Source organism: Vombatus ursinus, unplaced genomic scaffold, assembly GCF_900497805.2.
Source record: "Vombatus ursinus unplaced genomic scaffold, bare-nosed wombat genome assembly UNPS02000749.1, whole genome shotgun sequence".
In the NCBI taxonomy this organism is placed as follows: domain Eukaryota; kingdom Metazoa; phylum Chordata; class Mammalia; order Diprotodontia; family Vombatidae; genus Vombatus; species Vombatus ursinus.
Window position 1 is genome coordinate 18,115,168 of NW_020940527.1, and position 16,920 is coordinate 18,132,087.

The window sequence follows — 16,920 nt, forward strand, 5'->3', positions numbered from 1 at the left end:
TGTTTTATTTCAAGGTAGGGACCAGGCCTGTGATATTTAATATTTGTGTGCATTTGTATGCATACAGACATACACAAATACATATATATAATACATAGTATTGTATTATATATTTGTATATATAGTATATATATAATTTATATTTGTATATATATTTATATGTGTGTATATGCTTATTTGTTGTGTATGTATGCATGCAAATATACATATGTACATATACATATACACATATACACACAGACATATATATATATATATATATATATATATATATATATATTTCCCTCCAAAGGCTCTCTTACAAAGTAGTGCTGGTTCCCCCAAACACGGACCACTAGGACCCTGAAGTCTGAGATCCAGCAATGACTGACCAACCCCCTCCCTGCCAGTCAACAATCAGCCAACAAGCATTTATTAAGGGTTAGATTATGTGTCAAGCACACTACTAAGCCCTAGGAATACAAATAAAAGCAGAAAGAAAGACAGTCTTTGCCCTCCAGGAGCTTACATTCTAATGGGAGGAAACAAAAAAAGGGGGGGGGAGGGGGGGACTAAAAGTTTCCCAGCAAGGAAGCATGGTAGAGAAAGTCTTGTGATGAGTCAGCAGTGCAGCCTGGAAAGGAATGAAGACATGGTTGGCCTGGACCTTCTCCATGTTGCAGCCATCCTTCTTTCCATCTCTTTGTGAAGAGAAGAGAAGCAGCACAAAAATTGCTCAATAGCTATGACAGCCAAAACAACAGTATTGGGAGGGAGGAAAGGATGAAAGGAAGGTGGGACAGAGGAAGGGGGAGAGAGAGAGAGAGAGAGAGGTGAAGAAGAAGAAGAAGAAGAAGAAGAAGAAGAGGAAGAAGAAGAAGAAGAAGAAGAGGAAGAGGAAGAAGAAGAAGAAGAAGAAGAAGAAGAAGAGAAAGAGAGAGAGAGGGAAGGGGAAGGAAGGGAAGAGAAGAGAAGAGAAGAGAAGAGAAGAGAAGAGAAGAGAAGAGAAGAGAAGAGAAGAGAAGAGAAGAGAAGAGAAGAGAAGAGAGGAGAAGAGAGGAGAAGAGAGGAGAGGAGAGGAGAGGAGAGGAGAGGAGAGGAGAGGAGAGGAGAGGAGAGGAGAGGAGAGGAGAGGAGAGGAGAGGAGAGGAGAAAAGAAGATGGGGGCATACACATGTAAACATGTGTGTAGAGACATGTGACTGAGTGTGTACACATGTAACTATGTGCATTGTGGAGCAGCATGGTATAGCAGAACAAGCACTGTACTTGGAATCAAAAGTTCTGGATTTAAATCCTGGCTCTGTCATTTACAACATGTGTAGCCATGGGCAAGCCCCTTTACGTCTTTGGGCCTCAATTTCCAAAACTGTGAAATGAGGTGATTAGACCATATGATCTCCATAGTACCTTCCAGCTGTAAATACTACATATATAAAAACAAGTTTTTGAGCATCCATGAATAATGAAGACATTTTTCACTGCCACATTTTCTCCTTAAAAGGTAAAAATCCAATAAATATACAAATGTAAACCACTGATTATATACAGTTTTATTGAATCCTTGATAAGGAAATACATTCTTGAAAAAGTAAGCAGAAGTAGAGATATGCAGGTCTCTAAGTCTAGGTAAATATGCATTTACATAGGCATTATCAATGGGTGCCTTATAAGTGAACGTGTTTAACTCACTAATTCACATGTGAATAATACATGCCTATATCTTTATGTACATATTCTGTAAGAAAATGGTATTTCATGGGTATATGCATATCTATTCTGTGTATGTATACAGAAATGTATATATCTATATACACATAAATAGATTAACTTCAAGACTCTTAAGATTAACTTTTAAGACTAACTTTAGACCACTTTCATGAATGAAGAACAAGAATTGACAAACTGAATGGAAACATGGAATGTTCAGACTTGCACAGGTACTCAGAGGACAAGTGACCCCCCCCATATCTGAACAAGAATCCTTTCCACAGCATCCTCAATAAGCAGTCATCCAGCCTTTACCCAAAAACCTCCATTGAAGGGGGAACCCCCTGCCTCCCAAGACAGCCCACCCTCGATGAGATGCCTCTAGCTGGAAGAAAGCTTCTCCTTACATCAAAGCCAAAACCTGCTTCTCACCAACTCCCAGTTTTGCTCCTAGTGCTACCCTCTGTGACTGAACAGGACAAATCTATCCTTCTTCTGCATGGCAGCCCTTGAAATAATTGAAGCAAGCCAATGTGTCACTACTAAGTCCTCTCCTTCACATGCTAAGCCTCCCCATTTCTTTCAAACAATGTTCATTTAGCTTTTTGTCATGCTGGTTGTCGTTTTTTGGATGTCCTCCAGGTTATCAATATCCTTTCTCAAACATGGCTCTTAGGACCAAATAGAATAGTTCAGATGTGGTCTGATGAGGGTACAGCAAAATCATCACCTTCTTATCCTGTTCTTGATGCAAGCTAAGATCGCATTAGCTTTTTGGGGCTGCCATGTGACACTGCTGACTCTGATTGACCTTGTAGGCTACTATTCATAAATTAGAGTTATGCTTATAATTTTGTCACCAAATACAAATATCTACAGATGTGTTTAAATTAAGATTTCTTCATTTTTTAAAGACTAGGTCTCTATCTCACCAAGACTGGAAGTGTAGAGGCCGTCACTTGGCCTGATCCATCACCAGAGTTTTGATCTGTCCCATTTCCAACCTGGGCTGGTTTGCACCTCCTTAGGCAACCTGGTGGCCCCCCACTCTCAGGGGCTCATCATATCAGCACTAAACTTGTTGTGGATGTCCATTCAGCTTAACCCTCTGCAGCTCAGAATTATGAGCTTAACAGATCCACCAATATGTCTCCCTGATGGCAGGGATTATAGCCATGTACCACCATACGTGGCAAAAATAACATTTCTGTATAATACTATAGTCATCATTGCCTGTCAAGGACAGGTGTGCCTGAATTCCACAGTTATTGCCACCACCTTCTATTTCCTTCAGTCACCATTTTTATTTTTAGTACTAAATTTGGTAAGCATCAACAAAAACATTTGGATAAACAAGATAAAAAGTGATGATGTTTAAAAAAAAACCCAGTAAGCTCCAAAATATTTACAACCTTAACATGCACACATTTGCTTTAACAAAATAATGACATCTTATTTACTTGTACGTCCCCTTCTGACTTTTGATTCTGTGTCTTTTTCTCGGGTTTTTGGTACGCTTTCTACGACGAGTTTCACATAGTTGCAGTGTGTATGTGATTGTTTTGATTGTTCTTTCTTCATTCCATATCACTTAATATGGGTGTCTTCTTATTTCTCGCTCTTCACACTTATCATGGTAAGTCAATAAATACGGTGTAACAAAATTCCAGCATGCTCATGTACCTCAATTTGTCTAGAAATTTGCTAATCATTATGCCTATGGCTTTTTTCTATTTTTAAGGTATGTATCTTAAATAATGCTATTATTAATATTTTGATACAGATAAGTCTTATTTTTCCTCTTAGTGGTGTCCTTAAGACATAGTCCTAGTAAGAGGTCATAGGCATAAAGAGTTTTGCAGCTTTTACAATCTATCACAACATTGCCTTCCCAAAGTATTTTAAATATTCACAACTTCCTCAGCCTTGAGGGAGTCACTATGCTTACAAAATGGTCCTATTATGTATACAGTATGGCATTACTCATAAGATTATTTACAGGATGGCATTAATGAGTGATTGCATTTCACAAGAATACTACATAAAAGAACCAACCTCCCTCCCCACCCCCAACATGCAATGCATTAGTAAAACTAATAGGAGTTGGTTTCTATCACACACTTTGAGAAATTTTCCTTCTAATAGACACACTACAAGGAATGTGCTGGTGTGAAGACCATAGGTGTCCACAAAGACCTCTAAATAGGTATGCCTCTGAGGGCAGTTAGGTATTCTCTGAATGATATTCTTACTCATTAGGGAATAGCACTCAGGTCACTTGATCATAGACAGATCTGCTTCCTACTGGACTAATAAAGGGGATACTGGTACCCACTTAATACTAAAAAACCTACAATGAGTGGGCCCCAGTGGAGAATTTATGAGGAGGAATGGACTAGAGTCACTTAGGATGAGAAGGCAGGGATGGGTTACAGTCTGTGGTGGTGAGAGTACCCCCATCAATGAGATCTCAGAGCCATTGCTGTATCAACAATATTCTTGGGAATATTGAGCTTACAGTTAGAAGATGAACCATGCTCACCTTCTGGTGGGTCAGCAATATTCCCAGGCCAAAGGAGGACCATAAAGTTCACAGGAATATGACTTTCACTTCCCCAATCCTGGTGGTTTGACTGACAGGATCCAAGTCAACCTGCCTTGGAGTTAGTCTAGCTAGAAAAGGTGAACACTGTTTTGACTCTCTGTTTGGGATTTATTAGATGCTCTCTCCTTCCCACTTTTCCACCTCTGATCCTCTCTGATCTCCCCGAGACAGAGGCTCTCTTCAATGCCAGTTGTCAGGTTGTTGAACATGGTATCCTTGCTCTCAATGACGGTGCTAGGGCATCTTGCTCCATTCCTTCTCTGAGGACAGTGGCACAAACAGTGGCCCAGGCCACCAATATGGGCCTCCGAGGCACAGACATACATGCCTATGGGCACTGCCAGGACCAAAGCACATACCACAACAATGATATGTATGATCTTCTCCCTCTTCTCTAGCTCACTGATGTCACTGCCTGTTACGAAGACAATGCACTGATCCTTTCGGGGTGGCTGGCTCTGTAGGCTGATGCATGCCTCATACTTTGTGGCTGGAAGCAGGTCATTCACCCAATAGGTGTTAATCCCAGGGCCAATAGAGACAATTTCTTTCTTGACAGCTTCATATATCCCAAAGTAAAGTGTGAACCAGGTCTCAGAAGGGTTATCTGTTACTGCATACCACTCAAGCACAATCCCATAAACAGTTTGCTTGGTAATCCTCATGTAAATGTAGGAATGCTCCTCCACAGAAGCCAAATAAGAAGAGGAAGAGGGCACAGTCTGAGGAGGTTGAACATGAAGGGAGATGGGGATAGAGCTGCTGCCCATGGAGTTGGTGGCCATACAAGTGTAGTTGCCACTATCTGCCAGATGGGCTGAAGGTATCACCAACTCAGACTGAATAGAGTCTTCCCCGATAGGAGAGGTAGACACTGGGAAAAAAAAAAACCAAACATCATTATGCAGGTCAGAACTCTGAACACAAACTTCACTGCTGGGTGCAGTGATGCTGACACAGCCCCAAACTCAACCCATCCTAATGATTATAGGCTTTGTACTGGGTTATGATATATGGTGTTATCTTTTAAATGCCATGTCACCCAGTTGGATGTCACTTTTCCAGAGGCTAGGAAAAGCATAGGTACTACCTGTACTAACTAAAGAACTGGGCCTGATTCCTATAAATATTTCAAAAGCCTGAACACCTGAACATATTTAACCAGGTTTTTCCAAAGAAGACTCTATGGTGAACCAGGAATTCCTGTATTGTAGATATTCCAGTTTCCTCATTCCTTACCTGAATTCTTAAAATACTTGGTTTCCTTCTTAGTTCAGCTCAGATGCCATCTTCTACTCCATGAAGCCTTTCCAGATCCACCCAATGGGCTACTAGCACCTTCCCCACCACAAAATTACCTTTTATTCATGTTGCATATATTTATATGAATAAATGCTGTCTCCCCCTCTAGAAAGTAACTTCTTGAGAGCAGGAGCTATAAGAGTATGCTGGAACCAGCTCCAGCTTTTCCAGAGTTCCACTGTTAAATTTTCAGTGTGAGCATTTACAACTCCAAAATCATATACAAATCAAGGCTTCATATATTGGATTTTTTAAGTGTCTAGACTTAAGAAAATGTTAATGATGCAGATTAAATATTTTTAAGTGTGTGCATACTTTTTTCCCCAGAGAGCCCCAGGTGTTAAACATTTACCAGCCCAACCTGTACTGCTCTATCAATATTATTTGAGCTCAGCAGGAGTACAATATATGGATCAGAGAATGAAGTCATCACCAGATTGAAGGTCTGGAGAATGCAGGCTAATAATAACAACAGCAATAATAGCTAGTATTTATATTGCATTTAAGGTTTGCAAAGTACTTTACGTCTATTATCCATTTGAGCCTCAAAATGTCCTTAAGGGATTCTTTTTTTCTATAGACAATGAATAAATGCTTTTCAGTTGATTAATTGACACACACAATCCTGAGATAAGGCTCTACCTGCTAACATGAGGATACAAAGTGAGAAAAATCAAGTATCAGTATGCTTCCAGTCATCCAGATATCTGGTATTATGTAAACCAAATGTGGAGGACTGACTGAGTTCTACAGATTTCACTAAGATATTCTAGGTGCCACACAGCCACAGGCTAAGGATGTACTGTTTCTCAATCCATTTGGATATGCAGGCATGAAAAATTATATGCACAAATCTGTCAAATCAACAACAAAGGCCAGAATACTCTGGACAGGAGCCCATGAAGACTAGGAAATAGCTCTGGCTTTGTACAAAATCTATTGTTTTCTGTGTGGGACTTTATATGCATTTGAGATGTATATGGTATATAAAATGAATCTTGTATGTGTTTATATGTATATATACATATATTTACACATATATGCCCTAAAAGATATTTTTGTACATCCATTCAATAGCATCGATGACAATAAAACATATTCTGAAACTGCAAAGATTATATGAGAAGAAATAAAGGACAAGGAGGAAGGAAAGAGGAAAAGAATCAAAGAGGAGAAGGACAAGGAGAAAAAGAAAAAAGGAGAAAGGGAAGGAAAAGGCACATTTACATATAAAGCTATATAAGTGTATAATAAAATCTCATCTGATCCTCACAGTAACCTTGTGAGGTAGTTGCTACTGTTGGCACCACTTTATAGATGGAGGCTCAGAGAAACTAAGTCATTTGTCCGTGGGGATCAAAGCATTAAACTAGTAAATATCTGGCAGGATTTGAACTTGAAGCCTCTTGACTCCATGTCCAGCACTTTGTTCTCCACATCCTAATTTAGTCTTAGCTCCCACTGCATTATTAACATTTTCTTAAGTCTAGACACTTTAAAAAACCAATATATGAAGCCTTGATTTGTACATGATTTTGGAGCTATAAATGCTCAACATGTACTGAATCAATTCTGAAAATGCAGTACTTTGGAAGTGATTGTGTGACATGGGAGACACTGGCACAGGACCACCCACTATGGTGTACCTATGTCAAAGAACGCACTGTGCTCTATGAGCTAAGCAGAATTGAAGTAGCTCAAAAGAAACGTGAGATGTGCTAATTTAGAGAATCCACCCCCAACGTTCACACGGACTATTTGTGCCCTACCTGTAGCAAAGCATTCTGAGCTCGTATTGGTCTGATCAGCCACAGTCGGACACACTGTAACTTGACTCTAACATAGTGATGTCATTGTGGTCCTCTTCAAGAATGAAGCACAACAACCAACCACCCATGGTGCTGCACATAGTCTTTACATTCTGCTCTTCTGATTTAGGTTTTGTTTCTCAGGAATCAGATGCCCCCATCTCCTTGTTCTTCCATCAAAGATGGAAAATCACGTAACACTTAGCCTGAGCTGCCTTCCTGCAGATGCTCTGAACAAAGCTAGGGAAGCAGGTTTTCATTTTGCAGTAGTGATAAAGGCCCAAGGCCAGCATTGCAGGTTCAACTATATTTTTGCACTCTGTGGTAACTAGCCACAGAAGAGGAGGAGGGAAAGGAATAATTTGCATCATTACTTTAACTATCCTTTACTTTATAACTTTACTTTATTACTTTAATTATCCTCCTGAGAAGACTGCCTGCCCCAATTCTACAGTGAAAAGTACTCACTGCTAATGAGACTTCTGGTTGACACTGCCTTTAATAAACCTTGCTCCATTACCTAACTGTAAATATCTTAAATAATCATTTACTGCACCTGAATTCAGGCCTAAGCACTAACTATCTTGTCCATCAAGCAGTTACCACATTTGGTATTACTCCAAACATTCATACAGCTATGCGGAGCCTTCCCTTGCCCCTGAGAAAAAGAATTAAGGAGTACCCTGGCTTACCATCAAATTCCTTCAATTTCTTCAGTGGATAAGTCCACACAATGTTTGGTAAGGGGCTGGCCTGTGCCAGGCAGCTTAGAGTGATATTTAGCCCCACTTGGATGGTAATGTTAGAATTAGGAGTTGACATCTTTGGCTTCATGCAGCTATTGAGCTCTACTTCATAGAAAAATTGCCCTGCCTTTGACACAGGGCCCCGGCACATTAGGTAGGAGTTCATTAGTATGACAGGGGGTCTGATGAATTTGAAAAACTGGACAAGTCCCTTTAGATGGCAGTCACACATCCATGGATTATTGTGCAAAGCCAGCACCACATTGGAAATCCCTTCAGCCTTACTGATGAGTTGCTGGCTTTTCTGGTACATGGGCCACTGGATGAAGACATCCTCAGACACCACCATAAGTTGATTAAAGGACAAATCTAAGTAGGTAAGGTTAATCAAATACTGAAGTGCTTGCTTGGGTAGAACATCAAGCCTGTTATGTTTGAGATCAAGGATGTTTAGACAAGGAGTTGCTTGGAATGCTGTCCATGGTACTGTACATAACCTGTTCCCCTGCAGTCTCAGCTCTTTCAAGTCTTTCAGATGCTCCAAGGTTTCCGGATGAATCACTGTGATGTTATTAAAGTTGAGCCAAAGGAATTCCAAGGCACTGTTGTTGGAAAAGGACCCATGAGGTAGTTCAGTTAAGTGAGAGTTTTCTATTCTAAGTTTCTTGATATCTTTGGGGATGTTTCCCAGGATCTTTCTCAAAGAAATATCCATGCACAACAGAGACCTGCAGAAAAACAAGTAGGTCTTTAGACATAGAATTCCTACCTGAAAGTAACATTAGAGAGTATCTAGTCCAAATCCCTCTCATTTTACAAATGAAAAAACTGAGGCCAGAGAGTAGTTTACCTAAGCCACATAATTAATAGGTAGCAGAGCCAAGATTAAAACCCTAATCCAGTACTCTTTGCATTTATACCACCATGCTACCTGTGACAACTGGCCTATTGCTGGGCCTTAGCTGACAGAACTCCATGTTTGACATGTTTGACTGACCCACCTATATACCAAGAATTTCCTATATACCCAATAACTGACTTATTCACTATGTTTAGGGTTAGTATTGCAAAGATAGCAAACTATTAGCTCAGCAAACTACATCTAATTCAGGTATGTAAAGTTAGCAATTGTTATTAACTACAAAGTCCTTTCAGTTAATTTGGGGGGGGGGGGTGCAGGGCTTATAGTCCAGATCATCCACTGATTGACTCCTTCCACTCATCCCTGTTGAACTGCCCAGTAACAAAAACCAGATATAAGTGCAGCAGCCTTAAAGATCTGGGCTCTCAATTGTGGTATACAGCCCACTATATGCCTGAGCCACTGATATGTGACTATGGGACTGAAGGGCAAGGGAACCACACACATTTTCATGCCTGTGAGTAATAAACTGTCTGACTCATAATCCTTTGAGTTCTAATGTTCCTTCTCAGTACCTCCTCACCCACAATCTCCTCACAATCCCCCAAGTAGGTACTAGAATATTCATAGGAAAAATGAATATACTGAAGAAGAAGAACGTTCTATTTCCTACAAAAATTCAGTCAATGTTAATTCCATTTGGGTAAAAACACATAATTCACAAAAAAATTGTAGCATTAACTGAAATGAATGTCCATAAGATATTAGGTATCTCTTTAAGAATACCCCCAAACTCCCATACAATAGAATTCCCAAAGTAAATCAATCTTCTAGGATCTCTTGGGATCCTGCCAACATTTCCATACCTGCCAAAGCTGTCATCTGAGCATATACATTCTGGGTTGCATTCAGGGTAAGCTGGGTTTGCCTCCAGAAAGACCAAGACTAAAAAGAAAAAGTGACACATTGGGCCCATATTCCTCTGTAAGAAGACTCTCTAGGTCTGGGATGAGACATGCTCCTAGCTTCTAAGCAGAAAATCCTATTAACAGTAATCCTCTGTGATATGGAAGTCAGAGTGACATGTAAACAGGTCTCACAGAGATGTCAGGTCCCAAGAAGAAGCCCTAGGTCACTAGCCCAGAGAAGACATTCAAAATAATTCACAATTTTTTTCAAATTAGAAATGTTCTCTTTTTTGCTCTCATTTTACTTGATTTTTCTGTAGCTTCAGATATAATTGATATGTTTCCTTCCTTGCTTCTGTGACACTGCTTTCTCCTGGTAATTAGATACTACTTATTTCACTGCTTCTTCTCAGCCTCCAGTTATTATCATCAGCTCATCATCAATTCCCATCCTTAAACATGGGAATCTCCTCCAAGGCTTTTTTTTCTCTATGTACACTTGCTGATCTCATAGGCTTCTGTGAGTTTTGGTGATCACCTCTATGCTGATATTTTTAATTCCGTATATCCAGTCAAAATATATCTCCCAAACTCCAGTCCTTCATATCCAGCTGTCTGCTATCCATCTCCACCTGAATATACCATCAGCACCTCAAACTCAGTATGTCAAAAACTTAACTTATCCTCTTCCCTCCTAAACCCATGCCCCTCCTCCAAACTCTACTTTTCTGTTGTGGGTGCTACTGACTGTCCCAGTCAACCAGATTTGAAACATAGGAGTCATCTCTGACTTTATTCTCTTTGTTCCCTATATCCAGTCAGTCACTACATTATACACTATGTAATTTAGACTTAAACTACGTAATTGACTCCTGATCGGTCTCTCTCCTGCCACTTTTTTGCCTTGCCGCTAATCCATCCTTCATATAGCGCCAAAGTAATCTGCCTAATGTACAGATCTGATCATGTTATTCCTCTGCCTTAAAATTTTCAGTGGTTCCCCATTGCCTGTAGGATGAAAAATCAAACTCCTTAGCCTGGCAGCTAAGGCCTTGCAATAACAATGTGGCTCCTACCTAGCTTTCTAGCCTCACTTAATATTACTCCCCTTTCTTTAAGGCTCATCTCAGATTCCACTTCCTTCATGAAGACTTCCCTGATGCCCTCTCCTGTTCTTAGTGCTCTCATTCTCTCTTAAAATAAATTGTTGTCCTCAAGGAGCTTACATCCTACTTTGGAGAATGTGATTATGTACACAGAAGAGTCATACAAGGTAGGGAGTAGTGGAATCAAAAGAAAAATTAGATGCTCTAGAAATATTTGAGGAGAGAATGAGAGTATTGACAGCAGGAGAGGGCATCAGGGAAGTCTTCATGGAGGAAATGGTTTGGTGGGCTAGATAAGAACACATTTGGCTCCATCTAAGACCTTACTTATTCATGGCTATGTCAGGGGCCACTGGGACTTCAAACCAAACCCATGCTTCTTAAATAGTCAATAGTGGGTAATTAGAAAAATATATTCCCTTTTTTGTCACGTCTCTGTCTCAAACTTGGACTGAGAACTCTTAATCTTTTGCCAGATTCAAGACTCTATCACTTTGAGCAGCTCCCAAACTCCCTGGACAATGGAACAATTTCAATTCTAATTTCTGGCCTTTAAAGCAGAAGCGTCTCTTTATTGATAGAAGCTAAGCCCACCTCTCTATTTATAGAGTACCAGATGACTATTGTACATCCTGTTGGGGCCCTCTAGTGCTCACAATCCACTTGACACCACAGCACAGACCACAGAGATGAACAACAGCTTAATTCAGGACACTGCCAACCAGTGAAATCCTAAGTAGGATGCAAACTAAGCTACTTACCTTCCCATCTTCTTAACCAATAGGCATAAGCTGTTCCAGAGTTTCAGGGTCAGACTACATCAATAAAAGCTATTTAGCTGAAAGATGCACCCTAGTTTGACAAATGATGCCACTGCTCCAGCATAGATAATTAACCGGATCATAGAGCCATAGAGATAGAAAGTTAAATCATATAGCTATTGAGTAAAAGAGCCAAGGCCAGAACTCAGTTCTCCAGATTCCCAGTACAGAACTCTTTCCCTTGCTTAAGATATAATATCTTCTTGCTGATGTCCAGGAATCAAACTAATACCCTTCAAATTTCCTTAAAATGCCATCTGAGAGGTGGCAGGATAGGGTAGTGGATAGAGTATTGAGCTTAGAGCAAGAAAGACCTGGATTTGAATTCTGATCACTTACTTGCAATATGATTGATCAAATCCCTCAATCTCTCTGACCCTCAGTTTCTTCATCTCTAAAAATAGGATAATAATAACATCTACTTATAATAACAGGGGCAGGAGGGAAGTAGCTATGTAGCACAATGGATAGAGTGCCAGGAAGACCCAAGTTCAAATCTGGCCTCAGACACTTACTAGCTGTGTGATCCCGGGCAAGTCACTTAACCCTCTTTGTCTCAATTTCCTCATCTGTAAAGTAAGCTAGAGAAGGAAATGACAAACCATTCTAGTATCTTTTCAAGAAAACCCCAAATGGGTCAAAAAGAGTCAGAACTTATGAACAACAACAAATTACAACAACAACTCTAAAATTTGGGTAATAGTAGTATCTTCCTCACAGAGTTAGTGTGAAAATGAAGTGAGATAATATTTGTGATGAAGACTTTGCAGACTTTCCAAACACCTCATGATTGTCAGCTATGACAATTCTACACACACATTGGTGCAGAGTAGTGTTAATAGCTGTCCCTGTGTGCCTATAATGGCCGCCAGCACTGTGCCAGGTACCAGAGGAATTATAAAACAAGAGGGCACTGTTCTGTCCCTACAGGAATATGCACTCTAAATGGAAGGCACACTCTTGAAATCATTGGAGAAAAATCAGCTGCTAAATCACATGGCAGAGGTCAACAGGAGTTCAGAGAAAGGAGAGACTACTGTGGTCTATGGTAGTCAGTCTACCAAGGGGAGTTAACTAAGCATCTATTATGTGCCATGCAAGGTGTTGGGAATATAAAGACAAAAGTGACAATCTCTGTCCTTGAGGATCTTATATTTCATAAAAGTGCAACTTGAAATGTGGCCAGGATTTTGGACAGTTACAGAGGAGGAGGGAGGTCAGTCCAGGAGGGGAAACAGCATAAGCAAAAAACATGGAGTGGAACATGAGCCTGGTGGGTATAGAGGACAGTGAGAACACCAGACTGGTTGGTTAATTGCAAGCTGTAGGAGATAAGGCAACAGTGCGAGAGTGGGAAGAAGTTAGAGATTTTGAGTCAGAAGCCCTCGATTCCAGTCTGAGCTTGGCCATTTTACCATTAGCTGTGTGACAATGGGCAAGTCACTAGCTTCCCAAGCTTATTCCCCACACTGTAAAATGAGGGCAGTAAGTCTTATTTTACCTGCTCTATCAGATGATTGTGGGAAATTAAATGTACGTAAATTGCTACATAATTTTAAGTTAATTATATAAGGTTGAAGATGTAGGGGAGAACTCAACCATGTGGCACCTTCAATGCCCCAATTTTCTATTTGCAGGAGAGCCCTGATGGACCTGATACCCCTCCTATGTCCTTCTTAGCTGCATTTATCTGCATGGTGGGCCAGATTGCCACCACTTCTTGAAATCTCTTCCCTTCTACCCTCAACCAAACAACCTTCTCTGTACTTATCCTTAATGGCAAGACACCCAGCAAAACAGATCCATTTACCCTTCACTAACATGAAGGCATGACTATCCTGGAAAATGCCAGAATCCTGTGTCTGAGTTATATCATCCCCAACTATTCTGACTCTGCTGATGATTTAGGAGGCAAATGGCCCAACCTTGAGATTACCATCAACCCAGAACAACTCCAAGTCATCTGTCCCTTGGTTTCTTTCAAAGCTCAACCCAAATGCCACCTCCTACAAAAAAACTGGTTCCCTCTAGTTGTTAATGCTCTCTCTCCTTGAATTTTCTTTATCTGTTTAAGTGTTGTATCACCCAGGAGAATAGAAGCTCCTTGAGGACAGGGGCTATTTTTTGTTTTGTCCCTGTATCCTCAATGCTTGGTATCCCCAACGCTTAATACAGTGTCACACATAGTAAGTCACTTAACAGATGATTGATGAATTTCATTGAGCACCAGGCTCAATGGAGTCATGTAGCAGAAAGTCATATCCTAGAGGATGATGGAGAGGGAGATGAGACCACAAGGCTTGACTTCCAGGAAGCTCTTGGTCATAGTAAGAATCGGCTGATCATCAGAGATGCATTTGATCACTTACTAACCTGTCTTCTGATGGAAACTCTTGAATCCTCAGTGTATTCAGCAAAGTGTGACTATGTAAGCACAATCTAAGAAGGACCTTGAATTAGGCGAGTTAAAATCTACTCCTCCCTCAATGGGAACCTGGAGGCAGTAAAGGGGAGCTCTAGGAGGAGGTGCTGATGAAGGGGATTTGAAAAAGTGGCAAAGGGTCTTTTCTGACCCTTTGCATAGCCCATGGCTAATGTAGTCCCATCACCCAGATTTTTATCCACAATGTCTGCAGGACAAGGAATGCTGAGGCCTGTGCCCTCCTTTACTGAAGCAAGCAGCTAGCACCAATGGAGCCAATGCAGCCCACAAAAGATGCATGTCTGGGCCCTAGCCACAGAGATGCTGGAGATACACAGCACGGGAAAGAGCCACCTGGGTTCAAGTCACCACACCGCCAGGAACCGACTGGGCAAACTTGAGTAAGCTGCAGCCTCTCCATGTCTCCGTTTTGTTTTCTTTTTTTTTTTCTGTCTGTCAACTAGAGATCATGACATCATATATTTAGAGTTGGAAGAAACCGTAGAAATTATCTAGATATACCCACTCATATTACAAGAAAGGAAAAATGAGCTCTTCGGGGGTGACGCGCTTGCCAAGGTCATATAAACAGCATAATAACAATCGTAAGCAGCAGGTGAGGATTTGAACTCAGATACTCTGACTGTAAATTGAGTGCTCTCTAAACTATACTATGCTGCCTCAGATAATAGTAATTTCTCCCCAACCTCAGAGCATTACTGGGAAAATAAATTGAGAAAACATACTTTAGAACCCTAAAATGATGTAGAAATGTAATGTCATATAATAATACTGAGATGGGCAACTTATATGGACATCCTATATCTCTATGTTCCTCCCCAGTGCATTCTGGGAAAGGATAAGAATGCTGACATGTGTTAAGTAGACAGAAAATTCACTAAGGGAAAATGTATACATTATGCTTCAGGGATCTAGCTGTCTGTGGAGTCTATACAAACTCACTTTTAAAAATTCTCCTGAGAGATCCCATTTTCTTACTATTATCTCTGGCTCTGAATGTTAAGGGAGCATGTTAAAAGAAACATGGCCAAGAATGCTGCCTACAAATATCTAGCATTCATGAGGCTAAGGTTTGCAAAGCGCTTTACATGTATCATCACATTTGGTCCTCACAACAACCCTGTGAGATCAGTACTATTATTATCATCCCCATTTTACAGATGAGGAAACTGAGGCAAAGAGAGGTTAAGTGACTTGCCCAGGGTCACACAGCTAGTAAATGTCTGAGGCAGGAGTCAAGTTTCTTGACTCTAGTTCTAATTCTCTCCACTGTATCACTTTGCTGCTTGCTGTGTGACTTTAGAAAATTCCAATCCATTCTAAAGTGAAAAGGAGACTGATAATAGGATCAGACACCATTGCCAACTCCTCTTGGTCCTAGATCGCCAATCCACTACCAGAACAGTTCCCTTGACTACACACTTGCCCAAATGAAACTCCCTGAATGAAGGGGCCCTAGAAGCACCCCTAAAGCAGGAGAGTTGGAGTAAAAGCTGTGATAATCTAAGATCCCTTGTCCGGAGAGAAGGTTGGATTTAAAAAGAGGAACCTGTCTTGCTGAAAAGCTATTGGATGAAAAAACGTTGACCCAGGCAAAGATAAAATCAGAAGCAAGTGCCCTGGAGCTAGATTATTTCTGGCAAGGCCATTACTGTCCATTAGGGAAGGAGCTAATAGATGTGCTTAGAAAGACATAAAAGGCTCTACAAATAGTAGGAAGGATGCTGATGCTGGTGAGGATTAAAGCCTTGATATAGCCCTCCCCCTACATCATTATCCCATGGAGTTACCTTTTATTTGTTTGTTGTTAAGCCAAAGGGAGGCAGCGTGGTATAGTGGAAAGAGCGCTGGCCTTTGAGGTGTGGACCTGGGCGCTAGTCCCGGTCCCATCACTTTCCTGCTGTGTGACTTTCAATAATTGACTTTACAACTCTGGGCCTCATTTGCTTCATATGTAAAATGAAAGAACTGGAGTAGATGCTTTCTAAGGTTCAGATCACATCTCTGCTTACTGTGTAAGCCTGGGCAAATCACTTCACCTCCCTACATCTCAATTTCCTCCTCAATAAAATGAGAGGGCTGAACGAGATGGGGGTACCTTTCATGCAGAGATGTTGCTTGTCCCTTCCCAAATATATTGAATGTGTCCCTAGTTCAGCATTAGTATTAGTGCAGGTTACCGCTGTACGGTATTATCACAGGTCTGGATCTAATTGGTGTTGTTTGGTCATGTCTGACCCCATTTGAGATTTTCTTAGCAGAGATACTTGAGTGGTTTGGCATTTCCTTCTCCAGCTCATTTTACAGTTGAGGAAACTGAGGCAAACAGGGTGAAGTGACTTGCCCACGGTCACACAGCTAGTAAGTGTCTGAGGCTGGATTTGAACTCAGGTCTTCCTGACTCCAGAGCTAATACTCTATCCACTTCACTACCTAGCAGCCCTGGGCTCGTAGTTAGTCCCAATCGTGTTCAGTGCTTATCTCTCTTGACCCTCTTTGTGACAGGGAAAAGATAGTAGTCAGGTGGTAGGAAGCTGGGTGATATAGCAGACAGACCATGGGATTGGCTTTCAGAAGACCTGGGCTCTAGTCCTGGTTCCATCACCTTCTTGCTGTGTGACTTTCAACAA

General features: G+C 40.9%; 1 protein-coding gene across 1 annotated transcript; it reads right to left on the reverse strand.

Annotated features, from left to right (window-relative positions):
• Positions 1–4,362: 4,362 nt before the first annotated feature.
• Positions 4,363–9,988, reverse strand: LRIT2 (leucine rich repeat, Ig-like and transmembrane domains 2). Its single transcript, XM_027857560.1, has 3 exons — positions 9,879–9,988; positions 8,097–8,878; positions 4,363–5,168 (listed from the first exon to the last, which is right to left on the reverse strand). Exons 1-3 carry the CDS (start codon positions 9,986–9,988, stop codon positions 4,363–4,365), a joined length of 1,698 nt encoding a protein of 565 aa, XP_027713361.1.
• Positions 9,989–16,920: the final 6,932 nt, after the last annotated feature.